The 19469-nt window shown below is 42.2% G+C and overlaps 1 protein-coding gene across 12 annotated transcripts in view; it reads right to left on the reverse strand.

Annotated features, from left to right (window-relative positions):
* Positions 1-412: 412 nt before the first annotated feature.
* Positions 413-19469, reverse strand: part of LOC139531553 (thiamine pyrophosphokinase 1-like) — a 33821-nt gene continuing 14764 nt past the window's right edge. For 5 of the 12 annotated variants that reach the window (XR_011666383.1, XR_011666387.1, XR_011666388.1 and 2 more), the window contains 3 exons: positions 17828-17923; positions 726-857; positions 413-616 (listed from right to left, as the gene is read on the reverse strand). Coding sequence is in view for 5 of the 12 variants with exons in the window: in XM_071328094.1 (XP_071184195.1) it covers positions 762-857; positions 17828-17923 (192 nt within the window). In the remaining 7 variants the exon portion in view is untranslated. Of the gene's footprint in view, positions 617-725; positions 873-2159; positions 4696-17401; positions 17466-17827; positions 17924-19469 lie in introns of those variants that run through there. The other 7 variants (XR_011666384.1, XM_071328095.1, XR_011666385.1 and 4 more) reach the window with 6 other exon arrangements.

The following is a 19469-nucleotide window of genomic DNA, read 5'->3' on the forward strand; positions in this document are numbered from 1 at the left end:
TTTACAGGTCTGCCGGCTTCCTTTTGATCATTCATTTTAAAATCTGAGAAATATCCAATACACCAAACTGTTGCTTTAACTGTGAATGTAATGTATTGCACACAATCCTCAAATAAAATGTAGCATACATAAAATAAACAATGTATCTACATTGGGTCTAATGTGTGTGTGTGTGTGTGTGTGTGTGTGTGGGTGTGTGTGTGTGTGTGTGTGTGTGTGTGGAGTGAGCTATGTTTTTCAACTCAAAAAAAGCACACAGAATTTCCTCAAACTGTACACATTAAGCAATACTGTTTTACAATATTATCAATATCACTTCGATTTGATAGATATTTAGAGTAATTATGTAGATATTGATAATGGAAATGTAGGCATACAGTAGATATCTCCAATCCTAAAATAAAATGGAAGATTCATAAAATAAACAAGTTATTAGAATTTATTTATATTGGGGATAATGTGTGTGTGTGAGAGACAGAGACACAGAGAGAGAGCGTGTGTGTGCATGTTTTATGTTTCCTTGTCAGCCACCCATCTCTGCTTTGTCAGTCTTGATCGGCCCAGTGTAGGCACTTCTGGGTGAGGCTGTCAGGCACTGGTGGAGAGCATGGCCAATCTGAAAGAGAGATGCACAAAGTGACAGTAAGTATACAGGCCAACAACATGTTTGTGTGCACATCTGTTGGTGTGAGTGAGTGAGCGTATGTAATATAATTATGAATTACCTGTCTCCATCTGGGAATCCTCAAAAGTTTATACCTTCACGGCCAGTGTAGTAGGAACTGGTGCAGCTGGTAAATGAAATACCACAGCAGAGGACTGCTGTGACTGCAGCTGAACTGCTGGGGGTGGCAGATCTAAAGGAGAAAGGCCTAGATTCAATCAGATCAAGAGTTAACCACCGAATAGCTGAGGTGTAACTGCCTCGGAACTGTCAAATCGGTGAGCAGCTGCTCTTGATCATTGTCACAAAGCCGCACCCATCCTACTTGCGTTACAAGTTCAGAACGAGAAAGTGTAGGCTATATAGACATATTGACGCACAAATTCAAAATAATAAAATAAAATGAGGATTTCTATCAGACTACTCAAGGTGTAGATCTCACATTCCAGTGTTCAAACTTGTAAACAGGGCTGCATGAGTTTTCTGTTAATGCGACTCCGTGCAGCCAATGACAATGTCCGTATAATGCCAGGAGCCGCTTGTGAATGTGACAGCTCTAACACAGTTCCCCCTCAGACACCACCAAAACAACCTCTATGTAGATGTGACAGCTCTAACACAGTTCTACCTCAGACACCACCTCAGACACCACCAAAACAACCTCTATGTAGATGTGACAGCTCTAACACAGTTCCACCTCAGACACCACCAAAACAACCTCTATGTGGATGTGACAGCTCTAACACAGTTCCACCTCAGACACCACCAAACCAACCGCTATGTGGATGTGACAGCTCTAACACAGTTCCACCTCAGACACCACCAAACCAACCGCTATGTGGATGTGACAGCTCTAACACAGTTCCACCTCAGACACCACCAAACCAACCTCTATGTGGATGTGACAGCTCTAACACAGTTCCACCTCAGACACCACCAAACCAACCTCTATGTGGATGTGACAGCTCTAACACAGCTCCCCCTCAGACACCACCAAACCAACCTCTATGTAGATGTGACAGCTCTAACACAGCTCCCCCTCAGACACCACCAAAACAACCTCTATGTGGATGTGACAGCTCTAACACAGTTACACCTCAGACACCACCAAACCAACCGCTATGTGGATGTGACAGCTCTAACACAGTTCCACCTCAGACACCACCAAACCAACCGCTATGTGGATGTGACAGCTCTAACACAGTTCTACCTCAGACACCACCAAACCAACCGCTATGTGGATGTGACAGCTCTAACACAGTTCCACCTCAGACACCACCAAACCAACCGCTATGTGGATGTGACAGCTCTAACACAGTTCCACCTCAGACACCACCAAACCAACCGCTATGTAGATGTGACAGCTCTAACACAGTTCCACCTCAGACATCACCAAAACAACCTCTATGTGGATGTCAGCTAAAGTGGATGTGATTGAATAGAGCCCCAAGTGAGGGAGAGGGTGCATGTGTGTATACATGTATGTGATAATCACCTGTCACAGCCGGTGTAGCAGGTGCAGGGGCAGACGAATGCAGCTGTGAGGACTGTGGTTGAGCTAATAGGGGTGTCAGATAAAAAAAATTAAAAAAGGTACAATTTCCTTAAGTGAAAATAATTATACGACAAAACCGAGTGAGTGTGTATACGTGTGTGACAATTAGCTGGACCACATCACATGGCTTCAGGTCTCCAAGCCTCTGGAAGTTCCAGCGTGCCACTCCAGGCCACGAACAGCTTGGTGGAAACACGGTTACCTGTCACCCACGGAGCAGGTTGGCAGATCTTAAAGCTGGGCACAATGTTATTTTAATGACAAAACCTTGACTACACACTAACCTAAAGGAAGTGTGTGTGTGGCAACCAGACTTCATTTCCCCTACTGCTCATTGTACTTCCCCTCGCAATCTGTGGTGTGTGTGATCTGTGTTATTGTGACTCAGACCTGAGTCAACCTGACCACATCCTTGTAGTAGGACATTCAGTGATTAGCTTCGGGGGGGAAAAACTGTGTCCAGTAAAAAATATATAAAATATTCAGATCTGGATTGACAGGTGGGCTAAATCATGTGACGTTACAAAACCTCTAGTCTACACACATTAAATAAAGGATGCAGGACTTGAGCCCTAGGACCATGCCTCAGGACTACCTGGCCTGATGACTCCTGGCTGTCCCTGTCTCCAGTCCACCTGGTCGTGCTGCTGATCCAGTCTCTGCTGTTATGGAACCCTGACCTGTTTAGGACTCACCGGAAGTACTACCTTGTCCCAGACCTGCTGTTTGATCCTGTCTCTCTCTACCGGACCCGCTGTTTGATCCTGTCTCTATCTACCGGACACGCTGTTTGAGCCTGTCTCTCTCTACCGGACCTACTGCTTGAACCTGTCTCTCTACCGGACCCGCTGTTTGATCCTGTCTCTCTCTACCGGACCTGCTGTTTGATCCTGTCTCTCTCTACCGGACCTACTGTCTCAACCTCTAAATGCTCAGCTATGAAGAACCAACTGGCATTTACTCCTGAAGTGCTGAACCATTTCACCCTCTATAACCACTGTGATTATTATTTGACCCTGCTGGTCATCTATGAACGTTTAAATTCCTTGAAGAACGATCTGGTCAAAATGTCTGTAGTCTTTCATAATTTCCACCAGCACAGCCAGAAGAAGACTGGCCACCCCTCAGAGCCTGGCTCCTCTCTAGGTTTCTGCCTTTCTAGAGAGTTTTTCCTTCCTGCTTCTACATCTGCATTGCTTGCTCTTTAGGGTTTTAGGCTGGGTATCTGTATAAGCACTTTGTGACAACTTCTGATGTAAAAGGGGCTTTATAAAATACATTTAATTGATTGCTTGTATATGCTTCTATTCATTAACTCTACATCTAAATATGAACTTAATTTATCTTAAAATGTCCTCAATAGGAAGTTGTACTTTAAGCCAACACTTTTTCCTGGTCTTTCCTGCTGGGGACAGAGGGCTTCAAGTTTGGGAATGGATCGGGCATAGATAATTGGAATATTAACAATTATTAGTGCGCACATTTATGAAATTCAATTTTGGGTTAGCTGTTTATCTCATCTGATTGAGAATTGCTGATGATATACTGTATATGTCTATTTTCTTTTTTCAAAATCTGCCACTGAACCATAGAATTATATCTAGTGAGAGTGCACACAACCAACTAGTATCTAGTGACAAGGCTATGTTGTTATCGTAGCCTACTGTACTCCCTAATCGACCAACTTGCCAACTAGTAATGACAAAGCTACAGTGTTGTCATTCAGTAATACTATAACAGTATTGTAGCCTGCTGTGCACCACATTAACCAGCTACTTTACTTAACTAGCTAACGTTAGCTACAAAGATGGAGGCATCCACATAGGAGATTAGCTGGCGTTGTTAGCATTAGCTAGCTAGCATGTTAGCTATCAAACTATGTTAAGCCATGCTTATTTAGTAAGATAAGGCCAATTGGACTGAAATAATTAACAGGCTGAATGTACATTTATGTGACTCACTAGCTAAAACTTTAGCTTGCTAGCTTAGTGACTGCTGCTGGGCGAATAAATATGCACCTCTTCCTGTTTACAGTTCCCTATGCAAAATCAGACGAGCGCCACAAAACCAACCAGTGGCCAGTTGTTTTTGAGATTTTTGTTTTAAGCCTATCCCAAACCTTAACATAACCTTAAACACTTAGAAATTTGACATTTGGAACAATTTAGAAAATTGATGTTCGACAAACATGGATGAGCGTCTAATTCTGACATGAGACAGTGACAGCTGGAAGCACACGCATGCCACATACACACATGCAGAGAGACACGCACACACACCTCCCTCTCCTATTATCGTAAATAATTTGCTGTGAGGGTGTTTAATTTGCATCTCCAAAATGATTTTACCTGGTCTCCAAATCAATCCCTTCACTCCCTCCCTCTTCTCAGATGAATGACTTTACAAGGAGCCTGAGCACAGTTATTTTGAATGAAATGTTTTTGCTCTAGCAATATTACCACCCACATACCCCATTCTCTCCCTCCCTCCTCTCTTACCTCCCCCTCTCTCACCCCCCCCCCTCTCTCTTTGTTGTTTGTCATTATGCCAAAGACATCTTGTCATTTGCTGCTTCATACCTCAACACCTCCAATTAATCTAACTCCTATGAGTCACACACAAACACAGACACACTTAATCAAGCTCGTTTGTCACCGCAGTACTGATGTAATGAACTGACTGACAGACTGAACGTATGGGGTTTAACACAAAGGTGAACACAACCTTGTCAAGGACCCTTATACTAACATTTGTAACTAAAGTGTTTTGAAGACTTGACTGGGTGCATGTGTGTTGCATCATGGCATGCCAGTACCACGGTAATATCACGGTGCCAAAACGTCATGATACCAACATTAGAATACTGTACAGTCATGGCCAAAACCTTTGAGAATGACACAAATATTAATTTTCACAAAGTTTGCTGCCTCAGTTTGTATGATGGCAATTTGCATATACTCCAGAATGTTATGAAGAGTGATCAGATGAATTGCAATTAATTGCAGTCCCTCTTTGCCATGCAAATTAACTGAATCCCCCAAAAACATTTCCACTGCATTTCAGCCCTGCCACAAAAGGACCAGCTGACATCATGTCAGTGATTCTCTCGTTATCACAGGTGTGAGTGTTGACGAGGACAAGGCTGTAGATCACTCTGTCATGCTGATTGAGTTCGAATAACAGACTGGAAGCTTGAAAAGGAGGGTGGTGCTTGGAATCATTGTTCTTCCTCTGTCAACCATGGTACCTGCAAGGAAACACATGCCGTCATCATTGCTTTGCACAAAAAGGGCTTCACAGGCAAGGATATTGCTGCCAGTAAGATTGCACCTAAATCAACCATTTATCAGATCATCAAGAACTTCAAGGAGAGCGGTTCAAATGTTGTGAAGAAAGCTTCAGGGCACCCAAGAAAGTCCAGCAAGCACCAGGACCGTCTCCTAAAGTTGATTCAGCGGCGGGATCGGGGAACCACCAGTACAGAGCTTGCTCAGGAATGGCAGCAGGCAGGTGTGACTGCATCTGCATGCACAGTGAGGCGAAGACTTTTGGAGGATGGCCTGGTGTCAAGAAGGGTAGCAAAGAAGCCACTTCTCTCCAGGAAAAACATCAGGGACAGACTGATATTCTGCAAAAGGTAGAGGGATTGGACTGCTGAGGACTGGGGTAAAGTCATTTTCTCTGATGAATCCCCTTTCCTATTGTTTGGGGCATCCGGAAAAAAGCTTGTCTGGAGAAGGCAAGGTAAGCGCTACCATCAGTCCTGTGTCATGCCAACAGTAAAGCATCCTGAGACCATTCATGTGTGGGGTTGCTTCTCAGCCAAGGGAGTGGGCTCACTCACAATTTTGCCTAAGAACACAGCCATGAATAAAGAATGGTACCAACACATCCTCCGAAAGCAACTTCTCCCAACCATCCAGGAACAGTTTGGTGACGAACAATGCCTTTTCCAGTATGATGGAGCACCTTGCCATAAGGCAAAAGTGATAACTAAGTGGCTCATTGAACAAAACATTGATATTTTGGGTCCTTGGCCAGGAAACTCCCCAGACCTTAATCCCATTGAGAACTTGTGGTCAATCCTCAAGAGGTGGGTGGACAAACAAAACCCCACAAATTCTGACAAACTCTAAGCATCGATTATGCAAGAATGGGCTGCCTTCAGTCAGGATGTGGCCCAGAAGTTAATTGACAGCATGCCAGGGCGGATTGCAGAGGTCTTGAAAAAGAAGGTTCTCTTTGCATCAACTTCATGTAATTGTCAATAAAAGCCTTTGCCATTTATGAAATGCTTGTAATTATACTTCAGTATTCCATAGTAACATCTGACAAAAATATCTAAAGACACTGAAGCAGCAGACTTTGTGAAAATTAATATTTCTGTCATTCTCAAAACTTTTGGCCACAACTGTAGTACCGTTTCATATGATACTACAACATTTTTCAGCCCTACCGATCTAAAGAACCTGATATAAAATATGTTAAAGTCAGTTATGTTTACAAATTCACTTGAATTTAAGCAACAGCCACTAGTCTCTTGTATGCCCTGGTCCAATAATATTCACTTCACTTTCATGCGCATTTCATGTGTGTCAGCTGTAATCAGCCAGCCGCTTCCCCGACCAGCCCGCCCCTGACTCACATGCTTTTCTCTGTCCGCTCTTCACGCGCTTCTATAACTCCATCAGTTTAAAAATATATATATTTTAGCCGTGATGGCGAGCAGAGATGCAGACCCAGCCTCTGATACGTTTTCTGTTGTTAGATTTGTACATTTGTTACATTGGAGTAGCGAGCAATATTGACAGCCTACATTGTATAATTTCATTGCCTGTTATAACCAAGAGCACAGACCAGTCTGAACGACTCTTTGAAAGTTCACTGTCATGCAGCCTCTGGGTGTCAGAGGTAAAATGGAGCACCGCTTCGCGACAGGCATGCTTGCAGATTTACAGCAAAGAAAACGTCTCGTCTCTAGCCTAAACGGGTAAAAACATATGACCCATATTACCGGAGATTACTTTTTTTCTTTCCATCGGGATTCGCGCGCATTTTATATAATTTCACAAATGTCACGGCCGTTTTAAACTAATCCGGGTCGCAAATGATTGGTTTGATAAACAATAACAAACAACATTGTTCAGTCATGTTACCTAGCTAGCAAAGAACCTGGTAACTTGACAGTAGGTTTAGGCACATCTGATTGGCCCAGGAATAAAGGAAAAGGGTCTGCTACTCATGAGATGTGCTTCAAAAGGTAGGATTCATATAGGCCTAATGGAAGCCTAAACTATTTCAAAAGGTAGGATTCATATAGGCCTAATGGAAGCCTGAACTATTTCAAAAGGTAGGATTCATATAGGCCTAATGGAAGCCTGAACTATTTCAAAAGGTAGGATTCATATAGGCCTAATGGAAGCCTGAACTATTTCAAAAGGTAGGATTCATATAGGCCTAATGGAAGCCTGAACTATTTCAAAAGGTAGGATTCATATAGGCCTAATGGAAGCCTGAACTATTTCAAAAGGTAGGATTCATATAGGCCTAATGGAAGCCTGAACTATTTCAAAAGGTAGGATTCATATAGGCCTAATGGAAGCCTAAACTATTTCAAAAGGTAGGATTCATAAAGGCCTAATGGAAGCCTAAACTATTTCAAAAGGTAGGATTCATAAAGGCCTAATGGAAGCCTGAACTATTTCAAAAGGTAGGATTCATATAGGCCTAATGGAAGCCTGAACTATTTCAAAAGGTAGGATTCATATAGGCCTAATGGAAGCCTGAACTATTTCAAAAGGTAGGATTCATATCGGCCTAATGGAAGCCTGAACTATTTCAAAAGGTAGGATTCATAAAGGCCTAATGGAAGCCTAAACTATTTCAAAAGGTAGGATTCATATAGGCCTAATGGAAGCCTGAACTATTTCAAAAGGTAGGATTCATATAGGCCTAATGGAAGCCTAAACTATTTCAAAAGGTAGGATTCATAAAGGCCTAATGGAAGCCTAAACTATTTCAAAAGGTAGGATTCATATAGGCCTAATGGAAGCCTGAACTATTTCAAAAGGTAGGATTCATATAGGCCTAATGGAAGCCTGAACTATTTCAAAAGGTAGGATTCATAAAGGCCTAATGGAAGCCTAAACTATTTCAAAAGGTAGGATTCATATAGGCCTAATGGAAGCCTGAACTATTTCAAAAGGTAGGATTCATATAGGCCTAATGGAAGCCTGAACTATTTCAAAAGGTAGGATTCATATAGGCCTAATGGAAGCCTGAACTATTTCAAAAGGTAGGATTCATATCGGCCTAATGGAAGCCTGAACTATTTCAAAAGGTAGGATTCATATAGGCCTAATGGAAGCCTGAACTATTTCAAAAGGTAGGATTCATATCGGCCTAATGGAAGCCTGAACTATTTCAAAAGGTAGGATTCATATAGGCCTAATGGAAGCCTGAACTATTTCAAAAGGTAGGATTCATATAGGCCTAATGGAAGCCTGAACTATTTCAAAAGGTAGGATTCATATAGGCCTAATGGAAGCCTGAACTATTTCAAAAGGTAGGATTCATATAGGCCTAATGGAAGCCTGAACTATTTCAAAAGGTAGGATTCATATAGGCCTAATGGAAGCCTGAACTATTTCAAAAGGTAGGATTCATATAGGCCTAATGGAAGCCTGAACTATTTCAAAAGGTAGGATTCATATAGGCCTAATGGAAGCCTGAACTATTTCAAAAGGTAGGATTCATATAGGCCTAATGGAAGCCTGAACTATTTCAAAAGGTAGGATTCATATAGGCCTAATGGAAGCCTGAACTATTTCAAAAGGTAGGATTCATAAAGGCCTAATGGAAGCCTGAACTATTTCAAAAGGTAGGATTCATATAGGCCTAATGGAAGCCTGAACTATTTCAAAAGGTAGGATTCATATAGGCCTAATGGAAGCCTGAACTATTTCAAAAGGTAGGATTCATATAGGCCTAATGGAAGCCTGAACTATTTCAAAAGGTAGGATTCATATAGGCCTAATGGAAGCCTGAACTATTTCAAAAGGTAGGATTCATATAGGCCTAATGGAAGCCTGAACTATTTCAAAAGGTAGGATTCATATAGGCCTAATGGAAGCCTGAACTATTTCAAAAGGTAGGATTCATATAGGCCTAATGGAAGCCTGAACTATTTCAAAAGGTAGGATTCATATAGGCCTAATGGAAGCCTGAACTATTTCAAAAGGTAGGATTCATATAGGCCTAATGGAAGCCTGAACTATTTCAAAAGGTAGGATTCATATAGGCCTAATGGAAGCCTGAACTATTTCAAAAGGTAGGATTCATATAGGCCTAATGGAAGCCTGAACTATTTCAAAAGGTAGGATTCATATAGGCCTAATGGAAGCCTGAACTATTTCAAAAGGTAGGATTCATATAGGCCTAATGGAAGCCTGAACTATTTCAAAAGGTAGGATTCATATAGGCCTAATGGAAGCCTGAACTATTTCAAAAGGTAGGATTCATATAGGCCTAATGGAAGCCTGAACTATTTCAAAAGGTAGGATTCATATAGGCCTAATGGAAGCCTGAACTATTTCAAAAGGTAGGATTCATATAGGCCTAATGGAAGCCTGAACTATTTCAAAAGGTAGGATTCATATAGGCCTAATGGAAGCCTGAACTATTTCAAAAGGTAGGATTCATATAGGCCTAATGGAAGCCTGAACTATTTCAAAAGGTAGGATTCATATAGGCCTAATGGAAGCCTGAACTATTTCAAAAGGTAGGATTCATATAGGCCTAATGGAAGCCTGAACTATTTCAAAAGGTAGGATTCATATAGGCCTAATGGAAGCCTGAACTATTTCAAAAGGTAGGATTCATATAGGCCTAATGGAAGCCTGAACTATTTCAAAAGGTAGGATTCATATAGGCCTAATGGAAGCCTGAACTATTTCAAAAGGTAGGATTCATATAGGCCTAATGGAAGCCTGAACTATTTCAAAAGGTAGGATTCATATAGGCCTAATGGAAGCCTGAACTATTTCAAAAGGTAGGATTCATATAGGCCTAATGGAAGCCTGAACTATTTCAAAAGGTAGGATTCATATAGGCCTAATGGAAGCCTGAACTATTTCAAAAGGTAGGATTCATATAGGCCTAATGGAAGCCTGAACTATTTCAAAAGGTAGGATTCATATAGGCCTAATGGAAGCCTGAACTATTTCAAAAGGTAGGATTCATATAGGCCTAATGGAAGCCTGAACTATTTCAAAAGGTAGGATTCATATAGGCCTAATGGAAGCCTGAACTATTTCAAAAGGTAGGATTCATATAGGCCTAATGGAAGCCTGAACTATTTCAAAAGGTAGGATTCATATAGGCCTAATGGAAGCCTGAACTATTTCAAAAGGTAGGATTCATATAGGCCTAATGGAAGCCTGAACTATTTCAAAAGGTAGGATTCATATAGGCCTAATGGAAGCCTGAACTATTTCAAAAGGTAGGATTCATATAGGCCTAATGGAAGCCTGAACTATTTCAAAAGGTAGGATTCATATAGGCCTAATGGAAGCCTGAACTATTTCAAAAGGTAGGATTCATATAGGCCTAATGGAAGCCTGAACTATTTCAAAAGGTAGGATTCATATAGGCCTAATGGAAGCCTGAACTATTTCAAAAGGTAGGATTCATATAGGCCTAATGGAAGCCTGAACTATTTCAAAAATCTATGTATTTCTGGTGCGTCTTAAATTCTGTTTGGTGCCTAACGTTTTAAAAGTTGGGAGAAGTGTGTCTGTTTGTGGGAGAGAGAGTGGTGTGTGTTTATGAGTGAGGGAGACAGAGTGTGTGTCTCTGTTAACTGAAGAGTAAACAAGGTTTAATGCAGTGTTTTCCCCTTACTGACACATTGACATTCAGATCATTATGCATGTATATTCCTTCCATCCATTCCTTCAGCCAAATTACAGGTAGGCATTTGCAAATGTGAGCAAATCAGCCATTCTATGCAGTATTTCATTAAACACTGAACAGTGTGAAGTTAAATTCAATGTGTTGTACTGAGTAGAAGTGTGAATTTCAGTGCCGGGTTTTTGGAGAACGTTTTAGAAAACAGGAACAAGTGCCCGGGGGACGGCACGATACTACTTGGTATCGTGATACTTGGCCTGGTATTGTATGTAAAATGTTAGTGTTGTGAAAACACCAGTGTGCGTATAGTTACCGGCCGTAGCAGGTAGGCCAGACTGCATCCCTGTAGAAACACCAGAGGTAGTTGTGTCATGTTGAGGCTGTGGTACAGTCTCTACTGAAGCCATGGTCTGGTCAAACCTTCCTGCCAGCCAGACCACCAAGGGTCACTATATTATCCACTTAGAGAGAGAGAATAATTATCATCTGAAGGTCTTACCCAGGGGCATTGGGGTCTTCTTTGGACCATGGGAAAGAGTCCCCCATACTGACCCCCCAACACTACCTCAAGCAGCATTTGGTCTCCAACTCAACTTAAGACCACTTTTGAAGTCTGAAAATATCCTACAAACTGTGATTGCCATTTTAAGTCAGGAAAGAGAAAGGTGTAGTCTTTAGATGGAAAGGTTGACATTTTCAGCTCTTCAAACATCTGGAGAGCCATCGAAATAACTTTAATTTACCCAAACCCCTCCCTCTCTCCCCCTCTCTGACCTTACTTCTATCTGTCCACCTGCTCTCCCTTACTCCCTACCTCTATTTTTCCAGTCTCTCTCGGGTAAATACATTTGATTTCAATCACTTTTTGACAGCATTCCATCTGATTTAAACAAAACTTTCCATACATGTTTGCCTCACAAGTCCTCAACTGGCAGCTTCATTAAATAGTACCCGCAAAACACCAGTCTCAACGTCAACAGTGAAGAGGCAACTCCAGGATGCTGGCCTTCTAGGCAGAGTTGCAAAGATAAAGCCATCTCAGACTGGCCAATAAAAAGAAAAGATTAAGATGGGCAAAAGAACACAGACACCAGACAGAGGAACTATGCATGCCTAGAAGGCCAGCATCCCGGAGTCGCCTCTTCACTGTTGATGTTGAGACTGATGTTTTGTGGGTACTATTTAATGAAGCTGCCAGTTGAGGACTTATGAGGCATTTGTTTCTCAAACTATACACTCTAATGTACTTGTCCTCTTGCTCAGTTGTGCACCAGGGCCTCCCACTCCTTTTTCTATTCTGGTTAGAGCCAGTTAGTGCTGTTCTGTGAAGGGAGTAGTACACAGCGTTGTACGAGATCTTCAGTTTCTTGGCAATTTCTCGCATGGAATAGCCTTCATTTCTCAGAACAAAAATAGACTGACGAGTTTCAGAAGAAAGTTCTTTGTTTCTGGACATTTTGAGCCTGTAATCGAACCCACAAATGCTGATGTTCCAGATACTCAACTAGTCTAAAGAAGGTCAGTTTAATTGCGTCTTTAAATCAGCACAACAGTTTTCAGCTGTGCTAACATAATTGCAAAAGGGTTTTCTAATGATCAATTAGCCTTTTAAAATGATAAACTTGGATTAGCTAACACAACGTGCCATTGGAACACAGGAGTGATGGTTGCTGATAATGGGCCTCTGTACGCCTATGTAGATATTCCATTAAAAAAATCAGCCGTTGCCAGCTACAATAGTCATTTACAACATTAACAATGTCTACACTGTATTTCTGATCTATTTTATGTTATTTTAATGGAAAAAAGAAATAGCTTTTCTTTCAAAAACAAGGACATTTCTAAGTGACCCCAAACTTTTGAACGGTAGTGTATATTTTTTCCATATTCACATACATTGTAGCTTAGACCCTATTACACATCTGAAGTTTTTGTGTTGTGCCCACAATTGGTTGATACACAACATGCTCTTGGTGTGTGTCATTTTAATCATGTAAATATAATTAATAGAAGGCACCTATCACTTCAGACCACCGTAATTTAGCGGGTACACCATTGAAATGTTAATTGAATTGAAATGTTATGTTCTAAATACTACCACAAAGATGGCACCCACCGTCAAATGTCAACTTAAATGGCCATGTCTATTATCTATATTTGCTATGGAGGTTTGACATTATAATAATACAAAAAATACCATTAAAGTCAACATTCTCTGATGTCTGGACTGCCAACCATCTTTCTGATACCATTTGAAAGTTGCAAATTAAATGCTACTCCCATTTTAGTACATTTATCAGCCAAAACATGACACCCATCCTGTAGGCCTGATCACCAACAATGACGAGACAGCATATAGGGAGGAGGTCAGAGACCTGGCCGTGTGGTGCCAGGACAAATCAAATCAAATTTTTTTTGTCACGTGCACGTGTAGACCTTACAGTGAAATGCTTACTTACAGGCTCTAACCAATAGTGCAAAAAAGGTATTAGGTGAACAATAGGTAAGTAAAGAAATAAAACAACAGTAAAAAGACAGGCTATATACAGTAGTGAGGCTATAAAAGTAGCGAGGCTACATACAGACACAGGTTAGTCAGGCTGATTGAGGTACTATGTACATGTAGATATGGTTAAAGTGACTATGCATATATGATGAACAGAGACAACAACCTCTCCCTCAACGTGATCAAGACAAAGGAGATGATTGTGGACTACAGGTAAAGGAGGACCGAGCACACCCCCATTCTCATCAACGGGGCTGTAGTGGAGCAGGTTGAGAGCTTCAAGTTCCTTGGTGTCCACATTACCAACAAACTAACATGGTCCAAGCACACCAAGACAGTTGTGAAGAGGGCACGACAATGCCTATTACCCCTCAGGAGACTGAAAAGATGTGGCATGGATCCTCAGATCCTCAAAAGGTTCTACAGGTGCACCATCAAGAGTATACTGACTGGTTGCATCACTGCCTGGTATGGCAACTGCTCGGCCTATGACCACAAGGCACTACAGAGGGTAGTGTGTACAGCCCAGGACATCACTGAGGCCAAGCTTCCTGCCATCCAGGACCTCTATACCAGGCGGTGTCAGAGGAAGGCACTAAAAATTGTCAAAGACTCCAGCCACCCTAGTCATAGACTGTTCTCTCTGTTACTGCACGGCAAGCGGTACCTTAGCCCCAAGTCAAGGTCCAAGAGACTTCTAAACAGCTTCTACCCCCAAGCCATAAGAACAGCTAATCGAATGGCTACCCAGACTATTTGCATTACCCCCCTCCCCTCTTTTACGCTGCTGCTACTCCCTGTTATCTTCTATGCATACGTCACTTTAATAACTACCTACATGTATATATTACCTCAACTAACCGGTGCCCCCGCACATTGACTCTGTATCAGTACCCCCTGTATATAGCCTCGCTACTGTTACTTTACTCTTAATTATTTGTTCCTTTATTTCTTTCTTTTTTTGGTATTTTTCTTAAAGCTGCATTGTTGGTTAAGGGCTTGTAAGTATTCATTTCACTGTAAGGTCTACACCTGTTGTATTCGGCACATGTGACAAATAACATTTGATTGATTTTGTTGTGTCTCAACCAAAAGAGGTCACAACACAGAAACCTCAGATGATGTAAAATAGGGTTTAAGCTACAACATATGTGAATAGGGAAAAATATCTTCACATCTTTTTAGATCATTGACATTAAATGTACCAAAAATCACTACGTTTTTTAGAAATTATAAAATAGTTTGACAACCCTGTTTGTAAGATTTGATGAGATCAATCTCAACCTTGTATCTTTTTAAGTGATGAAGACATCACCATGTCTCATGGTGTGGTGGGGTTAAATGGGTCAACTTTCAGCACCTCTATCTCTTTAATGTTCTGGCATTCAGTTCCCAAAAAGTCACATTCTGAGCATTTCTACAATGGGCAAATATGTATGGAAGGTAAGTGATTAAATTCAAATGGATTTACCCTCTCTTCAATATAGCTCTCCCGCTCTGCCTCTCGCCATCCCTCTCTTTCACTAGCTCTTCTCCCTGAGAGTGTTCTGAAGGACACAATGCAGCAGAGAGAATCCATGGTGTGCAACCGTTTTACATATATTATATATACACACATATGCTGTTCTAGGGCATGTTCTCCATGGAACTGTAAACCATAGGGGGCAGGTAGCCTAGCGGTTAAGAGCTTTTGGGCCCCAGCCGACTAGGTGAAAAATATGTCGATGTGCCCTTGAGCAAGGCACTTAACCATTATTGCTCTTGTAAGTGGCTCTGGATAAGAGCGTCTGTTAAATGATTCGGATGTAAAAATGTAAATGAGCACAAACACTACCCTACTGGCTGACACTCCACGGCACCTTGACCCTGGTTACGGTATGATAATGACAGAGATCGTCTTTATTTTCTCTTACAAGGCTGCTCGCACACCAAACTGCTTCAGAAAATCATTTATCTGAATGACAGTGTTCTGTAAACAAGCGTTGCCGAGCTACAGTCCTTGGAGACAGAGAAAGATTATAAAACAGAAAGAAAGTATTATGTTAAATCTTTGTTGCAACTTCAGAGCCTTTAACCACAGCCTAGAATAAGACAAACAAACAGGTACCAGCACAGACAGACACAAATGGAAACAGGACAAACCAATGGCCTATATTATACAACTTATGTAACCTCCGAAGAAGTACTAGCCTGATCCCAGATCTGCATGTGCTTTAGCCAACCACTCTGACTGCTGTTGTCATGGTTGATGTACAGGTCTGGGACCAGGCTACTGAAGTACATTACGTAGCACTACCTATTTTATTCCCTACAAATCTACAGACAGCGCTCTGTCTCTCACTATTGAGCGATTATACAAATAATCAGGGGTGCAATTTTCACTGGGGACGGGGGGGACATGACCTCCCCACTTTTTTATTCGCATATTTGTTGATACTGGAGACTGTTATCAGAAGAAACTTTAACCTACCATTTATAGCAGCTATGAAATGGGGTGCCATTAATTGTAAGGCTGGTTATCCTCCCACAATGTCAAGTTATGTATCATTTGATTTTATTTATTACCAGATTAAAGGTAACCTGGGTAACTTTCATAAGGTCTGGATGCGTTATATGGAATACAGTATGACTAAAGGAGTCTGTATTGAAAACCTGCCCACGTCAAGGGAGATACCTATTTAGGCAATCCCAAGCTGCTGGGCTGCTCAGTCCTAGCCCTGGTAGTCTGCTGTACTGTTGTCACTCTGGCCTTGACCTAACACACCTGAATAATGAATGTTTCACTAAGATCCTAAAGCTGAGTGGGGTGTGTTGGGTTGAGGCGCTGCAGGGTGGTGGAGCCCTAGGGGCAGGGTGGTGGACCCCTAGGGGCAGGGTGGTGGACCCCTAGGGACAGGGTGGTGGACCCCTAGGGGCAGGGTGGTGGACCCCTAGGGGCAGGACAGGGTGACCCAGCTATGTTGTGTGCAAGTAAAAAGAGCTCTACAGTACTATTAGTCCTATGATATGAATTACACTGAACAAAAATATAGTTCAGTCTTATCAATCACTTAAACATATTTAATAATGGTCTCTTACCTAGCTTGATGACTGTGGGCTAAATAGAGATGGCTAGAAGGGCCATGGGTCATATTAGATAGTGTAGAAATGCAGGAAATTAGCTTAAGATAGCCCCAAAAAATGGGAGGATCTCCAGATCACCCGTCAAGTTATGTCCCCCCCCCCACTAAAACCAAAGTTGCGCCCCTGCAAATAATAATGTTCTGTCTGATATTCTGGCATTGAGAATGTTATGCGATAATGTAATAATGTGACAATGTAATGGTATGACAATGTAATGGTATGACAATGTAATGACGTGACAATGTGATGTTATAATGTGATAATGTTATAGTGTAATAATGTGATGTTATAATGTGATAATGTTATAGTGTAATAATGTAATGTGATAATGTTAGTGTAATAATGTGATAATGTTATAGTGTAATAATGTGATACTGTTAGTGTGATAATGGTATAGTGTAATAATGTGATGTGATAATGTGATACTGTTAGTGTGATAATGTTATAGTGTAATAATGTAATGTGATAATGTTAGTGTGATAATGTTATAGTGTAATAATGTGATGTGATACTGTTAGTGTGATAATGTTATAGTGTGATAATGTGATGTTATAATGTAATAATGTGATGTCTAATTCCCATAAATCTGTCTGGCTGGAAACCTGCCAGATATGGACTGTTACAGTACATTGTGGTTACTCACTATACTGTCTGTTTCATCGTAGTCAAGCGCAGTCTTTCAACACTGCTACAGATGATTTGTATACCTTCGGAACAGGGAGGTTAGATAATACTCAAGAGAAGAACAAACAGAAGGTTAAAAGGGATGTTTTGGCACAAAGCTCAGAGTTCGAGGATAGATGGACTGATTCTGTCTCAGTGATTAACTAGACAGACTGTTTGAGGACACTGGTTCGCTGGCTGAGTGACAGTTCATCAGGGACCCCTGTCTGTGTGTGTGTGTGTGCGTCTCTCAACTGTCAGAGAGGATGTGTGTTTGTCCGAGTGTTATTCTCCCCAAATCCCTCACTGCACACATGGACCTCACTCTTAACCACCATCACACACACACACAGAAACAGAAAGGTGTGAATAACCTGACAGAGAGGAAGGAGAGGGGGAGGATTACCTGAAGCGGTTGTCTTTTGATCTCCCTCTCCATGATGGCCGGACATTTAGTGAAGTCAGTCAGTTCCTGATCTGCTGTCTCTATCAACCGACACTTCTAGAAGGAGGGGGGGGGGGGGGGGACACAGACAGACAGACAGACAGACAGACAGACAAACAGAGAGATACAGAGGCAGGCAAAAATAGCAAAACTCCCTCTTTATTCTGTGAATAATGTACGTCTCTGAGCGCTCTCAAACACACACTGTGTTCCAGTGAATGCCATTAAAAAGGTAGTTCATTCCAGGTGAGGTAGGCTCCATCTTATGCCCCCTTCATCCCCTGAAGAACACCTCTTTCCCTCCCTGCTCTCTCTTTCATTTATGTTGAGTTATGCACATCTCCTGAAACACCTCAAAGCCCCTAGATGTCTTACACAATTCTCAAAGATGAACATTACCATAGCTTGTGATTCTCTCTGAGTAACATTAGAATAAATACCACCGTATTCTCTCTAGCATCACCATGACATTATGCAGGGAGATCCTGGTAGGCCATGTGTTTCTGTTGTTTTTTCTGTTAGTTTCTCTACTTAGTGATTGTCCAGGTCTAAATCCATCTCTGATAAGAAGGAAAAGATGACTGTGGGTCTCATCACCCAGAGCGATGTACCTCTAATATCATTACCATAATGCAGAGAATAACGTCTGATCAGTGTTAAACTGGTTCATTCTCCTGGAGGACAGAACACTGCTATTAACTGGTTCATTCTCCTGGAGGACAGAACACTGCTATTAACTGGTTCATTCTCCTGGAGGACAGAACACTGCTATTAACTGGTTCATTCTCCTGGAGGACAGAACACTGCTATTAACTGGTTCATTCTCCTGGAGGACAGAACACTGCTATTAACTGGTTCATTCTCCTGGAGGACAGAGAACACTTATTTACACTAGTCCTCATGCCGGAGTCCTCATGTCTGGGTCACCATGTCTGGGTCACCATGTCTGGGTCACCATGGCTGGGTCACCATGGCTGGGTCACCATGGCTGGGTCACCATGGCTGGGTCACCATGTCTGGGTCACCATGTCTGGGTCACCATGGCTGGGTCACCATGGCTGGGTCACCATGGCTGGGTCACCATGTCTGGGTCACCATGGCTGGGTCACCATGGCTGGGTCACCATGTCTGGGTCACCATGTCTGGGTCATCATGTCTGGGTCATCATGGCTGGGTCATCATGTCTGGGTCATCATGTCTGGGTCATCATGTCTGGGTCACCATGTCTGGGTCACCATGTCTGGGTCATCATGTCTGGGTCACCATGTCTGGGTCATCATGTCTGGGTCATCATGTCTGGGTCATCATGTCTGGGTCACCATGTCTGGGTCACCATGTCTGGGTCACCATGTCTGGGTCATCATGTCTGGGTCACCATGGCTGGGTCACCATGGCTGGGTCACCATGGCTGGGTCACCATGGCTGGGTCACCATGTCTGGGTCACCATGGCTGGGTCACCATGTCTGGGTCATCATGGCTGGGTCACCATGTCTGGGTCACCATGTCTGGGTCACCATGGCTGGGTCACCATGTCTGGGTCATCATGTCTGGGTCATCATGTCTGGGTCACCATGTCTGGGTCATCATGTCTGGGTCATCATG

This window comes from Salvelinus alpinus, chromosome 10 (assembly GCF_045679555.1).
Source record: "Salvelinus alpinus chromosome 10, SLU_Salpinus.1, whole genome shotgun sequence".
In the NCBI taxonomy this organism is placed as follows: Eukaryota; Metazoa; Chordata; class Actinopteri; order Salmoniformes; family Salmonidae; genus Salvelinus; species Salvelinus alpinus.